General features: G+C 42.5%; 1 protein-coding gene across 2 annotated transcripts in view; it reads left to right on the top strand.

The window, feature by feature from the left end:
• CHCHD6 (coiled-coil-helix-coiled-coil-helix domain containing 6) overlaps window positions 1-18,863 on the top strand; it is a 108,967-nt gene that overhangs the window by 72,206 nt on the left and 17,898 nt on the right. For both annotated transcript variants that reach the window (XM_053953475.1, XM_053953476.1), the window contains exon 8: window positions 196-331. In XM_053953475.1, the coding sequence (XP_053809450.1) occupies window positions 196-331 (136 nt within the window). The remainder of the gene's footprint in view (window positions 1-195; window positions 332-18,863) is intronic.

Here is an 18,863-nt window from a genome sequence, read left to right as displayed (position 1 = left end):
CTAAGTACCCTGGATTTTTCAATTGAAAGACACTGTTGGTCATTTGACCCACTTTTGTGATTGCTGCTCTCACCAGTTTCTCTATTAGGACTACATGACTCTGGCATAAAATTAGTATGTGTGTTGCTGGCAAAGTGGTAGTAAGTTGTTGAAAACTCCTCTTCACACATCATTCTGTGCTTGTTTTCCCTGCAGGAGGAGGAATGCTGATCCTATCTGTGCAAACCTGCAGTCTGAAATTCTGAAGTGCTACCGAGAAAACAAACGTGAAGTGCTCAAATGCTCGGAGCTGGCGAAGGAATATCAGCGCTGTGTTAGTGCAGCTCAGAAGGTAACAAAAGTTTCCCTGTTGTACTGGCTGGCTTTGCTGTCTTGTTTTGCATGGTGCTTTCTTCTGAGAAGTGTTTTTGAGAGCTGTGGTATCTGTTAGTCAAATTGCAATCTTCATAGGAGACAAATCTTCCTTGGGATCCATTTTCCCACATTCATTCCACATTTCCCAGTCACACAGTGTGTCCCAACTTCATTCCTGTCAGCGAGTCCTGTTGTAGAACCAATGCTCCCAGGTTTCAAAGTCAGTCAATGATTTTCCCTAATTTTACCTCCTTGGATGTTGTGTACTGCAAACAGTAAGTAAATCCACCTTGGCAATGTCTGCAACATTTTCAACAGGCTCTAAACATCTCCTGTTATGGGACTTTGCAGTTGGATGTCTTGCGTCTTTTCATTGCTGCATGGGGAAAGGTTTTATACTGGGCAAAGCTGCTGTCTGTTAAGAAAATTCCATACTCCTAAAAACTCTTCATCTTGTGTGGGAGGCCAGGAAGCCTTATGGCTCTTCCTTCTGAGATGCAGAGTCCCAGTAGGTTCTGTTGATGCCTTAGGACAGTGGCTGCTCAGTACCTTGGAAGAATTTCTGGCTATTGAAACAAGTGAAGAGGAAAAGAAAATGAAGTATTTGGACATTACAACTAGGGTATGGTCCTGGGCCATGAGAGAATTCAGTGGGTCAGGTGTCCCTCAAGGGCAGACTTTTCTGTTTTGTTTTTTGGTTTTTTGACAGTAGAAAATTCTCCAAAAGGTGCTGAGAATATAGTAAAGTGGATGTAGGGAAAAGGATGGTAATAGAAAATTGAGACTTCTCTCATGGGATTACTAAAGCAAAAGGTGGGGGAGAGGTGGATATTTCATGGAAGCAGTCTCCCTCTGCATTAGAATTGTGAGGGGAAGCTGTATGCCTGATTTAAGTATAACATGAAACAAGCTGCCAGCCGGCTCCCAGAAGAAGCCCGACAGAAGGAGATGGGAAAATTGTCAGGATATATTAGACCAAATGTTGTTGCTAGTCCTAGTGGAATTTTTTTCCTTCCTGTTTACAAAGAAGGTCTTTGTATGTCTGCAAATCAGCAAGGTTAAAGCTGCCAGGGAAAGGGCTTTTCTCTGATATCTCTAAAGTCCCCAGCTCCCAAAACATGTGGTTTCTTTTTCTTCCTCAGCTTTAAAGTAAAGTGGTGCCTGTGCTGCTGCTGCACAATCCATGCCCTGGTTGCTGTGTGCAGAGCATTGGTGCATATATTGCCAACCTCTGTTATCCTCCTTGCCTCCTCTAAATCAGGCTTGTAGCCTTTTCAGTGGAGTATATCTTTAGCAAATGCATTTACCAATACATCTTTATTGCACGCAGTGCAGGCGGAATGTGATTACCAAAGAAGACAGATTGCATTAAACTTCAGCATATTTGCAAGCTGCGGCTCCAACCCGCCTGAGAAAGGGGCTGGGATGCTGCCAGCCCTGAGCCCCAGCCCCACATTATTAAAGAGTAAATGGGAAGCTAAATGGCTGGTAACAGCAGAGGGCAGTGAAAGATCCTAATAACTTGGATCTTTTTTGGATTTGGTGGAGGTTTTGGTAGGTTTTCTTTATAAACCAGAAACTAGGGGTTGTCTGGTTGTCTTCTTTCCCAGAACTTCAGTGAACTTCAGAATATTTTTCCCCACTATTATTAGAAACTACCTGGAAGGAGAAGTGCGTAGGACATTAATTTGTTGTGGATGATGACAATGTGGCAGAAAATCTTGCTATGTTTTAAGAAGGGGCTTGAGAGACTAAGGAATAGGTAACACCTTGCAGCTAGGGTTGGCACTAGAGGGTTCTGCAAGTACAAATTCAAATACAACTTTTGTAAGGCAGTATGTCTTCTGTAGTTTCCTTTTGTCCCAGGACAGCTCAATTCCCTGACAATTTGCCTCACTGCTCTTACTAACTCTTCTGACTCTTGAGATACATGTAGCAATCACAAGCTGTTGTTTTATCATGTAGGATTAAAACTCCCTCCTCCCTTCCCCTTTTTAAGCTGTTATTTTTCTTTAAGTTTAAATTAGCATCTTATACCAAATGGCTTTGTCTCACGCATTCCTCTTTCAGGAAATTCAGGTTGGAGGAATGTGGGAAAGAAAGGCCAGAATCTCTTAATTTCTTTGGTATTTTTTTACCTTTCTTTTTTTAAAACACAATTTGTTTTCCAGTGCAGGAGGAAATGTAATCAAAGTTGGATGTGTGACTTCATCTCACTTGCATGGTGGTGATTTGTTCATTTGCTTTTTACTAAGGATTTTATAAGGCTTGCTGAATATTCTTTAATGAAGCATCTGCTTCTCTGCAAGTTCCTTTTGATGGCTGGTAAAAATGTCTGCAGGGCATGGTATACATTAGGATCAGAGAAAGCCAGCTCTAGATTTCTAGACTGAAAATTACAGCTTACAGTGGATGAGAATAATTCTTTGCCTCTTCCCCCTTACTGTGTTTGTTTGAGACCGTTCCTTTGGACACTCATTTCTCTTTGCCTGTTGTTGTGCACATTTCTGAGCCAGGAGCTGAGATACATCCTCAGTTATTTCTGCCCCATGAACAAATATGTTAGGTAATCATTTGATGAGTTTAGAAATTGATTTTCTATTGGTTTTCTGTACAGCTCCTCTTCCTAGAAGAGGTTGCTTTATTGTGGTGCATAGTAGAGATATAGCTGTTTTGTATATTTTCTGGCTATTGGGCGTGCTCTTGTAGTCAGCAGAGAGAAATAGGCATATGTAGAGTGTGATGCATCTGATTCTAAAAAGTCATCTGAAACAGGCCAGCTGAATTGCCAGTCTGAGATGAGTATTTCCCTCTGCCTCTTGGGAGGTACATCCAGAGCATAGACTACAAAGTTGGTGCCTGTTCTGGTATGCTCATGGTTATGGGAGCAGGATCCTGCTCTGGTTGGCCACCTTTGTAGCCAGTATACTTTCAACTTGCCCTGCCTAACTTGCTCATGACCTTTTCCATTTATACCATCCTGAATGTTGAGTTTTGGGCATGTCACCATTGACTCAGTGCAGCAGCACTGCACCAAGCATTGACTTATCAACCCCTTTAGGCACTGGGGGCCTTGCTGCATCCCATGCTTTGCTTAAGTGGAAGTTCTCTGACTTTAGAGGATGCTACTGTAATAGCTCCTGTTTAATTTAGGAGTGTTTTATCTTTTCTGGTGGTCTGTTTCCATGGCTCTGCAGAACTTGAGCTACAGCATAAAAATCGCTGGCTTTAAATCTAATAAAAGCTGGGATAATGGGACAACTGTAGGAGGGGCAGTTCCCATTGTGTCTTTCAAAATTGTCTGTAGTTTATTGACCGCAAGTTTCACCAAGAACTACTGCTGCCGGAGATAATGAGAATTGAAAATTGCTGCTGCTGTTTCCCCAAGGTTTTATCTCATGCCAGTGAGAAGGGGGTGTGGAAGGAAAAAGAGAGTGGGCAGTGGAAATCTGCGTAATTTCTTAGTTTGGGTCCAGATGGAAGGGGAAAACAAATGATTTTGTTTTAAAAAGTCTGAGTCCTATTAGTGAATTGCTTCCCTCCCCTGTGCAAATATGCACTCACATGCAAACTTTTCAGAGTGTCTGTGACCCATTCTGCTGCCCTTGCATTCTGTTCACACCAATAGGCAAATGTGAGTTGAAGGCAAATTTTAGTTGGTTACTTTGTTACGTAATTGATGGCTATACCAGGGAATCTCCAGCCAGCTGCCACTTGGAAAATGAGGTCTCTGGTGACCATATATTAATGTGATTTGAGATTTCAAACAGAACCTGCTTCCTGCAACTGTGTGCAGAAAAATGTCTGTTATTGAAGAGCATGTATTCCTCCTTTTCAGGGGTTTTCTTACTGTCTCTAGGTGCCTGTCTTCCACAGAAGGACCAAGGTGAAATTTTTGTGCACTAGCTCCTGGCCAAACCAAGCTATCAGGAGCTGTGTACTCAGACGTGTTTTCCCTTGTCAATAAGAGCTGTATACATTGAGCTAGGAGCCATTCATAATGGTGCACTCTTCCTCTCTGTTCTGTGTCCAACTTCTCACAAATCTGCTATTCATAACAGACAAAGGTAAAACCTACTTCTGTCAAGGCTTTAGGGCTTGTCTATGTAAGGAAATTACAATGCAATAAACCGGGGAGTTTCTCTGTATATGAACATTCAGGGTTTGTAATGAAAATTCACACACATTTACTGTGAGTCACTCTGCTGTGTGCAAACAAGCCCTTGCTAAATACTGATTGACTGAATTCCAGTGAAGGGAGACTTTTAACATAACCTTGAGTCATCTATATTCTGCTTTGCCCTTGACTGTAATCAAAAGGAATATGGTCAATTTATTGTGTTTACATTTCCAAGTGATCTCCGTGAAAGCCCAGTTCCCTTCTGGCACGCAAAGCAAAGCATTACACTTCTGCTGGAAGTTTGTCTCTAATCTGTGGGCAGGGACTTAGATTGCTGAGAGGATGCTGCAGGTATTTCTGCAGTTCCCATCCTGTTGGAGCAGTTTTGCTCAAGCACTTTTGATCCTGCTGGGAGCTTTAATTTCTGCAACATGGATCTCGCTCTGCTTAAGAGAAACAGAGCTGGATGCCACAGGCTGCACTGCAGGTATCTGATAATTCAGAATCATCAGGCTTTTGCTAAAGTGTTGTTTCCATTCTGGTGGATTTCAGAGTACTTTATAGACAGGTTGGGTGCTTATCAGGATAGAGAGGAGCAGTCAGTGTGTGGCTGGATAAAGAAAGTTTGGACCAGGTATAGCAATGTCTGTATCTGTACTCTAGAAATGCCAGGCTTTCTTCTGCCCCTGGGATTCTGCAGAGGTAGATCTTGGCTGTTGAAACCTCATTGAGAAGATCTATCACATGGTATGCTGCTTGAAATACCATATATCTAACTTGAAAGGCTTTAGGGTGTTTGAGCTTTCTGGAATTCAGATTTGTAGTTTCAGATAAATCTGTGTGTTTCCTGTCTGGAGGATGATGTGCCCAGCCATCCTCAGCCAGGTACACAGCTGTCCTGCCTCCCTTTTGCCAGTTGGTCCTTGCTCACAGCAAACATATCTGTGAAGGGTTTGTCTTGCCTTCTCTATAAAGGAAATTCTCTTTTTTTAAAAAAAATCTTTCTCTCTTTCAACCTGTATTTGTGCAAATGCTGTGGTGATAACACTATCAGAGGAGTTTATGACTCAATAAATGGCCCCCACAAGGGAGTTGGGGGAGAGCTGCAAGCTGCAGGCAGCTGCTGTTTGTTTAGTCACAAACACAGAGGAGCAGTGGATTAACTGTACCCAGGCATACCCTGACCTGGTATTTGCAAAGGTGAAGAGGATCCATATTTTGCTTCTAATTATGAAGTTATTGTTTTGATTTTCAAGGCAGCAGCTATAGGTTCTGGTGAGTCTTGGATCTGTACATAATGCTTCATATCCTCAAGAGTTCACTGGTGGATAAACTAAAAATATAGAGCTGCCTGAAAGGACATAAGCCACTATCTTAATATATGAGGCATGTTCCAGAGTAAATACTGGCCTACTTAAAATGGAAATGTCTGCTGCCTGTACCTGATATTTACGAAGCTGGAGGTATAAGTTCCTTATTTACTGTGTGTCTCAACACTTCATGAAGCTCTGATGTTCCCCACAGCCTGGTGTATTGTGAGCACTTATTAACTAACACGAACAAATTCTTCTCTCTGTCTGCTCTTTGTAGTCCCTATAAAGTCCAAACCTCCTCAGGTTTATAACTTTTGAAGAAAATGAGCAGAAATAAGTTTAAAATTCACTTGGCTGTGCTTCAGGGTTCCTCTTTTAGTCCATATGCTACATCATCTTTACCTCTGAAGTTCTTATATCCAATTGCCTGATCTGGAAGGAGGACTTCTGACTGTATTTCTCTTCTCATAAGCAGTCTGTTTTCTAACAGTTCAACACCCAGTCCCTGTGTAATTTTTTTTCCTGTTTTTTGTTTGTTTGGGGGTTTTGACATTGTTACAGTGAGGCATAATTGCTTTTGAGTCTAATTTCTTGCTTGATGGTTCTGAATTCAGATATATTTACAGGTAAAATTAATCTAAATCCATATGTTTTACAGATTGTTTTGAAAGCAACTTCTGTAAAAGAGGGAAAGATGTCAGTATGACTTCTACAATTTCTAAAGTTGAATTATTTGGCATTTTGTTACTCTAAAATGTGGTCTTGCTACAGTTCTTGTTTTAAAATCTGGTTTGCCTTCAAGTGTTTAAAAATAGTCTAAAATTTTTTTACAATAAAATACTATAAGAGTTAGCTGGTCAGGAATGAGGCATCTTAGTTGACCTGATACTCTAATGAGGTCTTTGAGTGGGTGTATCTGAAAAGTCTCATTAGACTTTGGTATCAAAATTTTACTCTTTGTATTCTCTCTCTTTCTTTTCAAAAATTATTTCTCTTTAGGCTTAAATTAGTGGGACTATATGGATCAAATGTTTCTTTAGTTCTGTGTTCTCTGTATGGTGTGTTAGGCAGCATTTTCCTGAGAGCTGTAGCCTGTATTCAGTCAGGCTTATCTAGTATGGAAAATAGTTGCTTGGGGATGAGAGACTGTTGTGATACATGTGACTGTTTTAATGCCAGATTCTTTCACAAAAGATTTGTAGCACTGTTGGCAAGTGGGAAGTGGAAATTCTTACTCAGATTAATTCCAGGAGACTGATGACCAAGCAGTCTTGGACTGAAAAAAGTTTGTTTCCAATTTTTAAACTATGTGTTTTGCTGCCGAAGTTAGATTGAAACAGATCCACAAAAATTGCTGTCGATAGCAGCAGCTGGTTAGAAGCACAAGGTCAGTGGTCAAGTGCTTTCAGACTCCCAGGAAGTTCCAAAGTAGCCCTGACTTCCATAACTTCCATACTAATGTTAGATCCATTCTCTGACAACTTGGCTATAACTTGGGAAATTTTATCAGTGATGCCAAAGCCTTCATGACAAACTGGGGAAACCAAAGATTTGTTATGCTCTTTGTTGATCGTAGTCTGCACAGGATGGTTTCCTGCTGTGTGCAGATTGCAGTCTCCACACACCATCCATCAGGTATTTTTGTTGCGGGTTTTGGGGCTGTATTCTTTGAGGACTAGTGGGATTTAAAGCCTTCATCACTCAGCTGAATGTGTCTGTGTGGGCAACGTGCAGGGGTTATTGTGGTGGCAGTGGTCCCATTCAAGTGGAAGAGTTGCTCCCAAGCAAGCAAGACTGCTTTGAGTAGCCCTTCTTTGGAAGTTAGTGAATGATGGATGAGCTCTCCTGTCAGTGGGAAGCCAATCCTTTTCTCTTCAGAACTGTGGCATACTGGAAGAGGAGATGAAGTTGCCTTGATGCTGCTTGCTAGTGTTTGTTCTCTCCACAGAGCCTCCTCCTCCAAGGCTGTAGAGCATTCATCTGTTACAAAATCCAAACTTCGAGGGAAAGTTTCATTCTGCATCATGCCTGCAGTAATTGTTTGTGATTTTCACCCCTCTGTGACACTGTCAGTCTGCCCAACAGGCCTCCTTTTCTGGAGATATTTCCTGACATACTTGTGATGCTTCCAAAACAATTTAAAGCTTTCAGTCCTAGCTAAACCTTTGCAAGCCAATGGAAAAAAAGCCTTTCTGGACACGAGTGCTTCAAATACTGGAACAAGACATGTTGAAGAGAGTGTGTTACAGTGATCTGAATACAGTGTTAGAGTTAGCTGTGCTGCTGATACAACCAGAAGAATGTTTCTTGCCAGAGGTGGAAGTAACATCCTTTTTGGTTAGAGGCCTTTACTGGGGGCCTTTAAGAGCTGGTGAAAGGCTCTTAAAGACCTCTGCAGTCACAGAAGCTGTCCAGAAAGACAACACTTGTTATAATTAAAATGTGTTACCTTTGTAATGCAGGGGAAGCAGGAAGAGAAGCCTTGAGTTAGGATGGTGCTGCAATGTCTGGTGTACCTTGTTTCTAAAGCTGGAGAAGTGCTGCTCTACTGTGTTGAACCTGAGTGTGCATGCAGAAATGCAGACAAAATTATTTTGACAATGTGTTCACTCCTTGTCCCTGCTGAATGCCTGTTTGTCCTGTATAAATGGATTTCAGGATCAGCCAATCTCCAGCTCTGAATTAGTCTAATAAGGCATGGTGCATAGGGTTTAAAGGTCATTTTGCAAGCAGCTGGCTTCCTGCATATATTAGGGGGAATGATTTTTTAAATAATGGTATTGGAAAGCTGTTGATTTAACTTTTAAAATACCTGTATGCTATAAAATTTCAGCTCTTCTGCCTCTGTCCTTCAAGCACTCTGCTTGCCCTCTGCCTGCTCATCTTTCTGTCATTTCTGATTACCTCTGCCCATCTGCCTCTGCATTCTCTCCCCTTAGGTTTATCAGTCCACATTTGCTGCCCACAAGGACTTGGCTTGTATTTCTGAGGAGCTCATCTCTTGGGTTACTCCTTTGGGCTGTGGAACAGAAAGCTCAGGGTTCCTTGGTTTGGGCTGTTATTAAAGCACTATTACACTGTTCTTTTACTGGGGGACTGGGAGCTCTCAACAATCACCACTACACTGGCAGCATTTTTGTGTCCCAACAGATTCCTAGTTCCCTCTTCAGGATGAATTTAATATTGGTGAAAGAAGATTATAATTTACTTTTTTTTTAAGCTCCTGAAATGCTTGAATCGTGCACATTGATTATTCCAATTTCCTCTCTGTGGAGTGTGCACTTCAACCCCAACCTGATCCAAGTGTTTCATATGAAAGTGGAGGATGTTTTTATTCATTTGCTTGTTCCCTGGATTCCTCTTTGAGTTTGCTGATGAGTATGATTTGAAATGTTCTAATGACTTGTAAATTGTGGACACTGTCTTAAAACCTGAAGGGAGCACTCACATGTCCAGGTCATGCAGACCTTTGGCAGGTGGCAGTGTCCTCCTGCCAGGTGTGAGATGGTACCTTCCCATTGCAGTTACTTGTAGAGACCCGTGGATCTTCAAATGTTCTTTCTGCTTGTTTGAAATTTTGTTCACAGTATATATCCTCAGGAAATCAGATAACTGGACAAAAAGCAAGCTTAAAATTTAGGGAGATGATAGCAGCTGCAATCTTTTTTCTTCTTGCATTCAGACCAAATTGCTATGAAACTTTTACATTTGTCTTATTTTCTGAAGGATGTTTCCTACTCATGACTTGCAGTTGTTCTGAGTTCATTCTCTTTTTAGTACCATGCAGTGCCCTGACACAGCTACTGAAGCAGTTCAGGTTTTATTTAGGACACGCCTTTCTTCTTTAGATATTTTATTAAAAGCACCTCCTTTCTGTTCTTGAAGTTTTTTTTTCTCTGTAGCACTCTCCTGACTATTGTGGAAATAGGAGAGTGATACAGGACTGAACTGAATTGTGGGTTCTCTCTTGCTGCCTGTAAGGGCTCAGACAAGCAGTGCAGGGTCCCTGCTCAGCTGCTGTTTAAAAAATACTCTTTAAGTTAGAGGGTTTTTTTGCTGATAGAACTGTAAACCTTGCAATTTAGAATAGTATGTTGGCATAAGATAAAAAAAAATCCTCAAGTTTCTAAATATCAATGAATTGAGGTTTTTATCTTCTGTGTGAGGCAGTAGTGCAAGTAGTACACTGTATCTCAGTTACCTACTTGATAGCTTTATAAAATAAGTTATTTGACAAAATAGGAGAGTTTCTGGTTATAGATACAATATAGAGACTTGCTGATCTCTCCAAAGGATTTTAAAAGGAGACTGAATTACTATTTTTTGTTTGTCCCATCTCAATGCCATCTTCATTCCATGTTTGAAAACTTATGCTGATTCCTTTCTATGGGTGGAAGAAGGGAGGAGATGTATCTTTCTTTAGAGGCACTGCCTGCAGCTAAACATAGTGTGCTGGGAAGTTCTAGAGATACTTCTAATGACCCTCTGGGCTCTCTGGCACTGTCTCTTCATGGATTCAGGTATATACCAGCTGGTGACTTTGAACACAAGAGCTTCCATCAGGCCATATCAGCAGCAACTATTGAAAACTTTTGTCTTCAGTAGTGCTCAACGCAGCCTACTTAGGATTGCCATCATTTAACAAGCTCTGTAGTATTTCTGGGCCCCTGGGGTGTTGTCAGTACTGTTTAACTTCCTGTGGCACATCAAGTTTGGTACCAAGCCTAAGTGCAGTTAGGAGTATTCTGAGGCTCAGGAAATCTTCTCAAATCTTGTAAAAGTAGACAGCCACTGAAAAATGTATTGGATGCTGTGATCCAGGTAGGAGTGTTCCTAGCTGTGTGTACCTTGAGCTGACAGGATGAAGGCACTGTGATAGGAATGCACTAGAGAAATTTTTGTGGAGAGCTTGTATGGCACCAATGATCACTGTTTTGTTCTGCAAAAGCCTACCTTAAAGTTCTAAAGCTTGTATAGACTCCAGATTGACCTCTGGAGCAGAAGCAGATTAATTGCTAAAGGTAAACTGGGTGTAATGTTCTAATGCATTTCCCTCTTTCCAGTCTTCATCAAATGTCTTGAGGCACATGGGCTGCCACTTGGTTCGAAAACAACAAACATTTTAATTTCACAATTAAAAGTGAAAGTCACACTTTGTTCTTGCAGCTGCTGATGGGTGGCTCGTGTGCACATAAAGCTATGTTGTGAACCTGAGACAACAGAATGCTCTCAAGTTCCTTGTTTAATCCAGTATCAGATGAGTGCTGGTTGGGAAAGAGCCCAGGCTGAGACCCTTCTTAGTGCCTTCTTGTTTTGCCAAGCCTTGACATTTGCTACAATAAAACCCCTAAAATGCAGGAAAGTCTCTCTCCAATCAGGTGAGAGTATTAGCAGGCTTCTTGCACGGATTAGAGCCAGGCTGTGTTCAGTAAATGTGGCTAAATAATAAAAGGTGAGATTGTGTGCAGTGATCCCAGGTCTCCTTTCTCCAGCTGCTGCCTCCTGTCTGTTAGCTGGGAACCTTTGCACAGGCAAACAGCTTTGCTTGAGAGAGCAGGCTATGCACTGTTTTCTGACACAGCCAAAGGTGGCTGACACAAAGCCAAAGGAGAGCTTCTCTCTGAGGGACTGAAATGTCAACAAAGATGTTGTACTGCCTTGCAGAGCCCTGACTTGCTTTGTATAAAAACTGAGCAGATGTGGGTAGGTCAGGAGCTTTGCCAAATACAGAGCAGACCCTGGAGAGCAGGGCAGAGCCTGCTCAGGTGACATGAGGGACACTGTCCTGGGTTCAGTGTACCAGCATTCCTCTGAATGTGGGGCTCCCCCCAAGCCATGTCTGCAGCTTTATCCTACTTCAGGAAGAAGGACTCACATGAGCATGTTGTGCATGCATGAGCCTGGTTTATGTCCCACTCTCCGCTTACTCTAAACCTGCTGGTGAGTTGCAGTGGTGTTCCTCAGAAGCACAAAGGCTCTGAAGTAATAAGTTCTTGTATACCTTGTGAAAACAGGCAATTAGGTGGAGGGAAGGGACCGCAGTGGTGCTTGTGCAGGGGGGAAGGATATTGACTCACTCTTTATTAGACGTGAGTTTGGTCACAGAAAAACTTAACTTTGAGATGTGAATCTGGAGGAATCCAAGTGGCTGCTCATGAACAACCTATTTCCACTTGAAGACTCTGGCTTGCCTGAATGTTTGAGGCGCTGACTTCTGCCTACCATTGTGATCACCTTCATTGGAGAGACTCAACAAGGATGGCACTGCAGCAAATAAGAAGATTTGTCCTTTGGAATATACCTTCTCTGTCTCAGTATTGATTTCCTTCTTGGCTTTTGAGAAATGGAAACAAACTCCTTGCAAGAGAAGGCTACAAAAAGCTTTCAAAAGTTTATAGCTTGATCCTCTAAGGCCTGTTCTCTTATTTTAGGATGAGATAAAAGACAGAGTATTAGGTGTCAGCAGCCTGGAAAAATAAAAGGGCTTGTGAATTTAAGGTAGCCTGTGGTCTTGCTTCCTGCACCTCTTTTTGTGCTGTTCAGGCAAATGTTTCGTGCTTGGAAAATTTGAGCCCTGGGGATCAGAGCAACTGCAGATCCATGCTGGCCTCAGCTGTTTGTGCTGATGATGAGCAGGCAGTTGTCAGCTCCTCAGTAGCTTGTTTTTGCTGCTGTGTGTTGAAGCAGGAGAGCAACTGAGATGAGGGAAGAGGAAACTTTGCAGTGTTGTGGTCCTGTGTCCAAGGACTCATGTGACAGACAACTGTGTGAATGAAACAGCCTGAGGTCTGCCAGCTGGGTGATGGGTGCTTGGTGTGGTTGTTGGTTGTGGTGTGGCTGTGCTGTCACACCTTGTTCAGAGGTGTGAATGGTCAATGACTTTTGGCCGGGTTTTTTTCAGTCCCCACTGGTCATCCTTGTCCATTTATTATTAAGCCCACTTTGACATGGCTGGCAGGAGCTTATTCCAAAGCCTGATGGAAGCGAGGTGTGGTAGTTGGGGAGCATGGGCATTGAGGAATTGGTTGTGTCAGCAGGTCTGCAGGTGGGCTTTGGACGGGACAGCAGGGGTTCGTATTTATGAAGTTTTCATAGGCCCCTTGAGTACAGTGATAGGCTTTGAAGCGTGGTTTCCTCTGAGCTCTGCTTCCCCACAAAATCTTCAAGTACGATCCATCAAAGAGTGTGAAATATATTCTAAATCCCACTGCTGCCTTTTTCTCAGTCAGCAGGGTTGTGCTTTCTTCTCCAGTCTGGAGTTGTTTGCTGTTGAGAATAAGCAGTCTCTTTTCTTGTGATTCCTTACCTCTCTTTGGGACACGATGCCATCAAGAAAACCAGCTGTTCCAATCTGAGAGCTGCCTCTGCCTTCATGCTCTCTTGTTGATTGTGTTGAATCAATGAAGTGCTGCAATACTGTAGAGAAAAGGGGGATGTGAAGAAACGGAGGGAGATCACACAGAAGGAATATACAGAAGAGGATTCATATCCTGTCACATGGTTCACAGTGGCTGTGTCTGGAACTAGATCTACTATAAAACCAGAAATTCCCGCATGAAAACTTGAATCCCAGGTCTAAATCCTTGCCTCACTAAGTTGTGGAATCTGAGAGTTCCCACATGGAGAAGAGAGCTAGCTAATCTCAGCATCTTGGGAGACCTGATAAGTCCTGACCGTTCCTGCTGGGAAGGTGGTGGCTTTGATAAGTGTTATGGGAAAAAATATTTAAAAGAGAGAAGTAAGGGAGATAATTTCTGGATGTCAATTGTAGCAGAAGGATAATGTTCAAAATACTCCTCTTGAAAATCCTGCAGATTGCAATTCTGACTCACTTCAACTCTTGAACCACTGTCTCAAACCTTTATCAATACAGATTTTTTTCCTGTGAAGCTCAGCTTCAATGGCATCCCTGTTCAGCCAAGAAAACTGCCAGGATGTGCTCTGACTTTGGTTCCAGATGTTTAGTGCAAAAAACTTTCATTGCTGCTATGAAAAGCTTTTCTTAAGGGACAACATAAAGCAGGAATGTTGTGGTGCTTGAAGAAGGCATCTTCCCTTGAGAAGAGTCTTCTAAAGCATGGATGTCTGGTACACTGTCATGTGGATAAAAGGTTATAAGGATTATGTGTTAATCTGGAGCTGTTGGTCTTCCCAGCAGATTTGGATCCAGCTGATGTTTGGACCCACCAGCCAGGTACGCCAGAGAATTTTTTCAGTGGCTCTGAACTGCTACACAAATCTCTAGGCTGTAACTCTTCATCTGGGTCCTGCCTGCTCTTACTTGTGATCCTTGGTTCCTGCTTTTTTCTCTCTGTTGGTGCTTTCTTTGGCTTCATCAATTTTGATTTGTGTGTACCATGGTACCTGGTCCATCCTGACAGCAGGATGGTAAGTTCACACCATACTGTGTGTTTTACCTCAGGCAAGCTTGTGTTCTTCCAGATAATTGCTTCAGAATCAACAGTTAGAAGTGTTTCTTGATCTTGGCACAAATTTCTCAAGTACCACTGAAGTTCCAATGAGTTTCTGGAAGTGCACATTGTAGAGCTGTAGGAACTTGCCCTCCTGATTCCCAACTTGGCATTTCTTATTTGCAAGTTTATTCTAGGTATGCACTTGATTATCTGTTTGGGTTTTTTTTTTTTTTTTTTTCAGTAGACCGACTATATCTTTTTATGGTTTTTAAACCTGTTTCCCCGAGGTTGCTGCTTGGAATCCTTCTCTTAAGCTTAAAAATACTAGTAATTGCCAACCCTCTTGGGCAGGATGTGGAAGGTTCAGGAATCCCCATTTTGTCTCACTGGCACCAGAATCAAGTGATGTATAGCACTGCCAAGTTATTTTCTCCATTGTATTTTTGGTTTGGTTGATTTTTTTGTGGCATGCTGAATTCCAGATGGTTGCAATGCCACACTAGCACTGGGGCTGGTCCCCATGAGGTCAGGAGTGTGCATAGCAAATGTTTGAGCTAGAAGCAAGGTAAATTGTTCTAAAACTCTTCTGTGATGTTCTGTGATTAAAACTGAGACTGCTATTGCCTGGGTTTGCTACCTCCTCTTCCTCCTCCTCCTTCCATCTCTTTTACTCACCCATTTCTAGTCTGGGCTGAGATTTTTCCTTTCCCCTCTGTCTTCATTTTTTCACCTGCTTCCTTCCAATGTCTCTGCACCTTCTCCCTCCCTCCTCTCCTCTCTTCTGTCCCCTTCGTTTGCATTCCTTTCATTTCAAAACCTATATCGGAGCTGACATCAGGCTGCCTATTCCCTGCAGCACTGAACTGGCGGTTTGGAAGGAAGAGGCTGCAATTCCCTCAAGGGGCAAGACAGAGTTCAGTGTCTGTCTTATTTTTAAATATGCATCTGAACATGGCTGATCAGAGGAGCAAAAGAAATCTTCGGGTTCTGAGTGCTGGAAGCTCATAAGGACATAGTGTAATCCTCTGCATCTCCCTGCTCTTCCTGCACTCCTCACTGAACATGAAAGCTGCTTGGTGCAGGGGACTTTGACTGCAGGAAGGATGGGTAGGAATCAGAGACCCCATGGAAGGAGGGTAGAAAGAAGTGGGTGCTTTGCAAGCCTCACACCTTCTTTTTCTGCTTCAAGATCTTTTTGTTCTGTCAGGTTTATGCCCTCTTTTGAACCCTGAAGGACCCAGGGTACATTACCCAGCTATACACCAGCTTTACAGGATGCAGTTTGACCTTGAGCAAGTAAAAGACTGATGGCTGGTCGTCATGCTGGTACAGTGAGGGGACAAGCTGAGATATTCCAGTTCTATGTTCTTACCACAGCCAGTGCCATGATAAGGTACCAGAGATGGATCTGCAGGTTTCCCAGTAGGAGTAGGAGTTCTGCTAAGGCAGATTTTGTACCCAGCTGGTGAATTTCCTAAATGATTTTGCTGTGCAGCTCTAGCTGCTGGCATCTGTTCAGGCAGCACAGTGACGAAGTCACCTAAAGGGCAAAAAAAAGGCAGGTGCTTACTGGTCCAACAACAGCTCCTGCCAGCAGATTAGGATCAGAAGTGAAGGAGAGCATATTGAATTAAAGCTGTAATCATAATTTCAGTTTAGACAAAATGTATGTAGCTTGGCAGAATACCAGGGCTCTGACTCTTGTAAAAATGTGTCACAGGGTCCTTCAGGACCTTAGGAGGATCAAGACCTTTATTGAAAACCTTCTGTCAGCTGTGTTACTTTCTGTGGCACAGGCTACTTTGGTTTGGCATGGGCACAACTACTCCCTTCTGCAACATGTTGGACACTTCTGATCCTGAAAGTGGTCAAACCTGGTGTAGGTAGCTGAGGGTTCCAAGGTGACTGGAGCAAGTTGTATGGGGTAGGCTGCAGGCTCATCCTCTTCATGTTTTCTTTTAGTATCCTTGCCTAGCGAGCAGCCTAACCCATCAGAGGAGATACCTGACAGCATCAGGACTCAATACCAGATGATTGTCAACTGAATTATGTTGACAGTGCTCAGGGTAGAGTGAAGTAGGCTCTACTCTGAAGAGAGAAGGATGAAAAGACTATATCTTAGTCCTTCAGAAGTGCCCAAATTGTCCTGGAAAAACAAATGTTTCTGATTGGAGAAAAAGTCTTCTTGCAGGAGGATCTCAGTGTTTATGCTAATTTATTTCTTTAGAAAGAAAATATAGAAAGAAAAAGAGTTAAGACTTTCCAGTTGCAGACTGGTGAAATTATATGTGTGAATGATAGAAGAGTTGACTGCTGGGGTGGATGGATTTGGTTTTCTGTTCTGATTCTGCCTTTTTTTGCCAAAGGATCCATGTTTTTGGACTCTGATGAGGTGTGTTCAGTTGCTGTCCTGTTAACAGTATGGACAGTGTTTATGTGGAAGAGGTTGTGCATTTGCAGTGGTTGAGGAACAGAAACAAGAGCTGGCACTGTACATCTGATTCCTTCTCTACAGTGCTGCATATTCAGTTGTCAATTTTTCTCTACTTGCTGAAGATTTTTGGTTTCTTGTTTTAAAATAGCTACCAGAGAGAGAGGATTGATTGCCTACAGGGATAGCTGGAGCCAAATGGCAGATAAACCTTCCCTGGCCGTATTTGTTCAGCTCCTCCCTGCCCTGGGGATGGCTCTGCTGCAGTTGTGTGTCCCCTGGATGTGTCTCTCTGTGTTCCCAGTCCTGATGAGCAGCATTGTGTAAACCATGGCTTTCACACTGCAGTCCTGACTGGCATTATTCTTCCAGTTAGACCTTTCTTGAATAGCAAAGCTACTTATTACAGACTGACTTTTTTCCCTGAAAAATCACATATCACCACATTCCTGCCAGAGCAAGGTTATATATGTGGGGGAGCCCTAGATAACAGCAGTTAAACAACCTGAACTGACTGCTCTGATTGCACCATTTGCTGGAGTCATTGGGGCTGGAAGAATTCCTTGGGAAAGGAAACAAACTGCTACAATAATTCCGGCATGCTCCTCTGACCTTGCTTTTGCTACAGTGGGGAACAGTTTCCACAAAAACAGTAGAAAGAATATGCGCAAAGTCACTTTCATGTGTAACTTAAAGTATTCAGGATTTTACCCTAGGTCCCACAAGGTAAAAGGCTGCTGTGTTAACCCCAGCTCTTCATCTCTTGCCAAGTCTGGAAATCCGGGTTCTTAAGAGGAGCTGTTACTTGTATGACCTTCATGCGTGAAACAGTTTCTCTTTTAAAATGTGTTTTCCCCTTTATCAGTTATTCATTGAAGAGTCTCTTTGCATCTGTAGAATTTTGAAGGGTAGCTATTATTTCACCATTTTAATTTTCCCAGCTGTTCAAATAATTGTTTTAACCTCTCAGTGCCTGGAAGTGCTTTTCAAATTCTGATAGCTTTGCATTGTATTTCTTTGGTTTCATGGTATAAATTACCAACAGTTTTCTCCCTATTACAAATGGTTACTCTGTGACTTTCTTCTCTATAGCTTTAAAGTCTGCACTGTTCTGAACACCACTGACAGCAAGGCACTTTTGAACTTCCACGCTGGGATACTGAGCTCTCACATCCTGTTTTGGGGTTTGGGCTTTTTTGTTGTTGTTCTCCACACACAGACATGCACCCTGCAAAAAAAGAACTTCAATACTTAAAGATCCCATTAAAACCAGAACAAACTGGTTATTCTGAAAGGTCTTGCCAGTGGCCTCTCTGGAGTTGCATTTCATTGTATGTAGGGAAGGGGCTCTGACAGAGACAACGAAGCCAGCACTGAATACATTGTCTTCATGCAGTTTTACAGAGAGTAAAGTCAAAGCATTTAATTTGACAGTGGTTTCTCTAGCCCTGACACAAGGCTGTGATGGCTGAGGACAAGGAAAAGCTTCCTGCTGGTCTGGCAGAAGACATGGCTGATTGAGCTGAGCACCCAGTTCCAGGGTGGTGTTCCCAGCCCAGGGTGATGCTCAAAGGGGGAGGGATGCATCTTCTGTCCCACCTGGGGCAAAACACTTCCATGTCGGAGTATCTCCAGACCAGCAGTGTCTCATTTCATAGCTTCACTTTTCTTTTTGATATTTATATTTGTATTTATTGTCATTGAGCATTGCTTCTCTTGAGTATGTCTTTAATGGCCTTGCCATAGGGACAGAGGTAAAATTTGAAAATAAATAATTACATTGTGATATTCTGGACATGTTGTTGTAGTTTCTCTTACGTGTTCTTCTCACATGTCCTGAAAGTTGCAAAAGGTGATTTATAATTCATCAAACTAAGCATAAAACATCTGACTGCAAAGCCTATCAATCTGATCCCATCTCTTTCTAGCCTTTTAATTAGGGAAGCCTTGCTGAAAAATGTACCCATCAGCTACTGAGAAATAGTGCATTCCTGGACCCTCAGTATAGATCTTGAGTTATTCAGGTGCCAAAATGCTGTCAGAACTGACAGATCTTAGAAAATGCACCCACAGGCAGAACATTATCCATTATACCAGCACTGAGCAGTGGGCAGTAAGGAAAAATCAGCAGAGAATGTGTCTTTATAAACTTTAATTGGCTTTTCCCGTTGCTAAAAATCAGTGTATCCGGCAGGGAAGAGAACCTATCTAGCAGTTTTATTTTTCCATCC

This window comes from Vidua chalybeata, chromosome 12, assembly GCF_026979565.1.
Source record: "Vidua chalybeata isolate OUT-0048 chromosome 12, bVidCha1 merged haplotype, whole genome shotgun sequence".
Lineage (NCBI taxonomy): Eukaryota > Metazoa > Chordata > Aves > Passeriformes > Viduidae > Vidua > Vidua chalybeata.
This window is presented reverse-complemented; position numbering and strand designations above follow the sequence as displayed.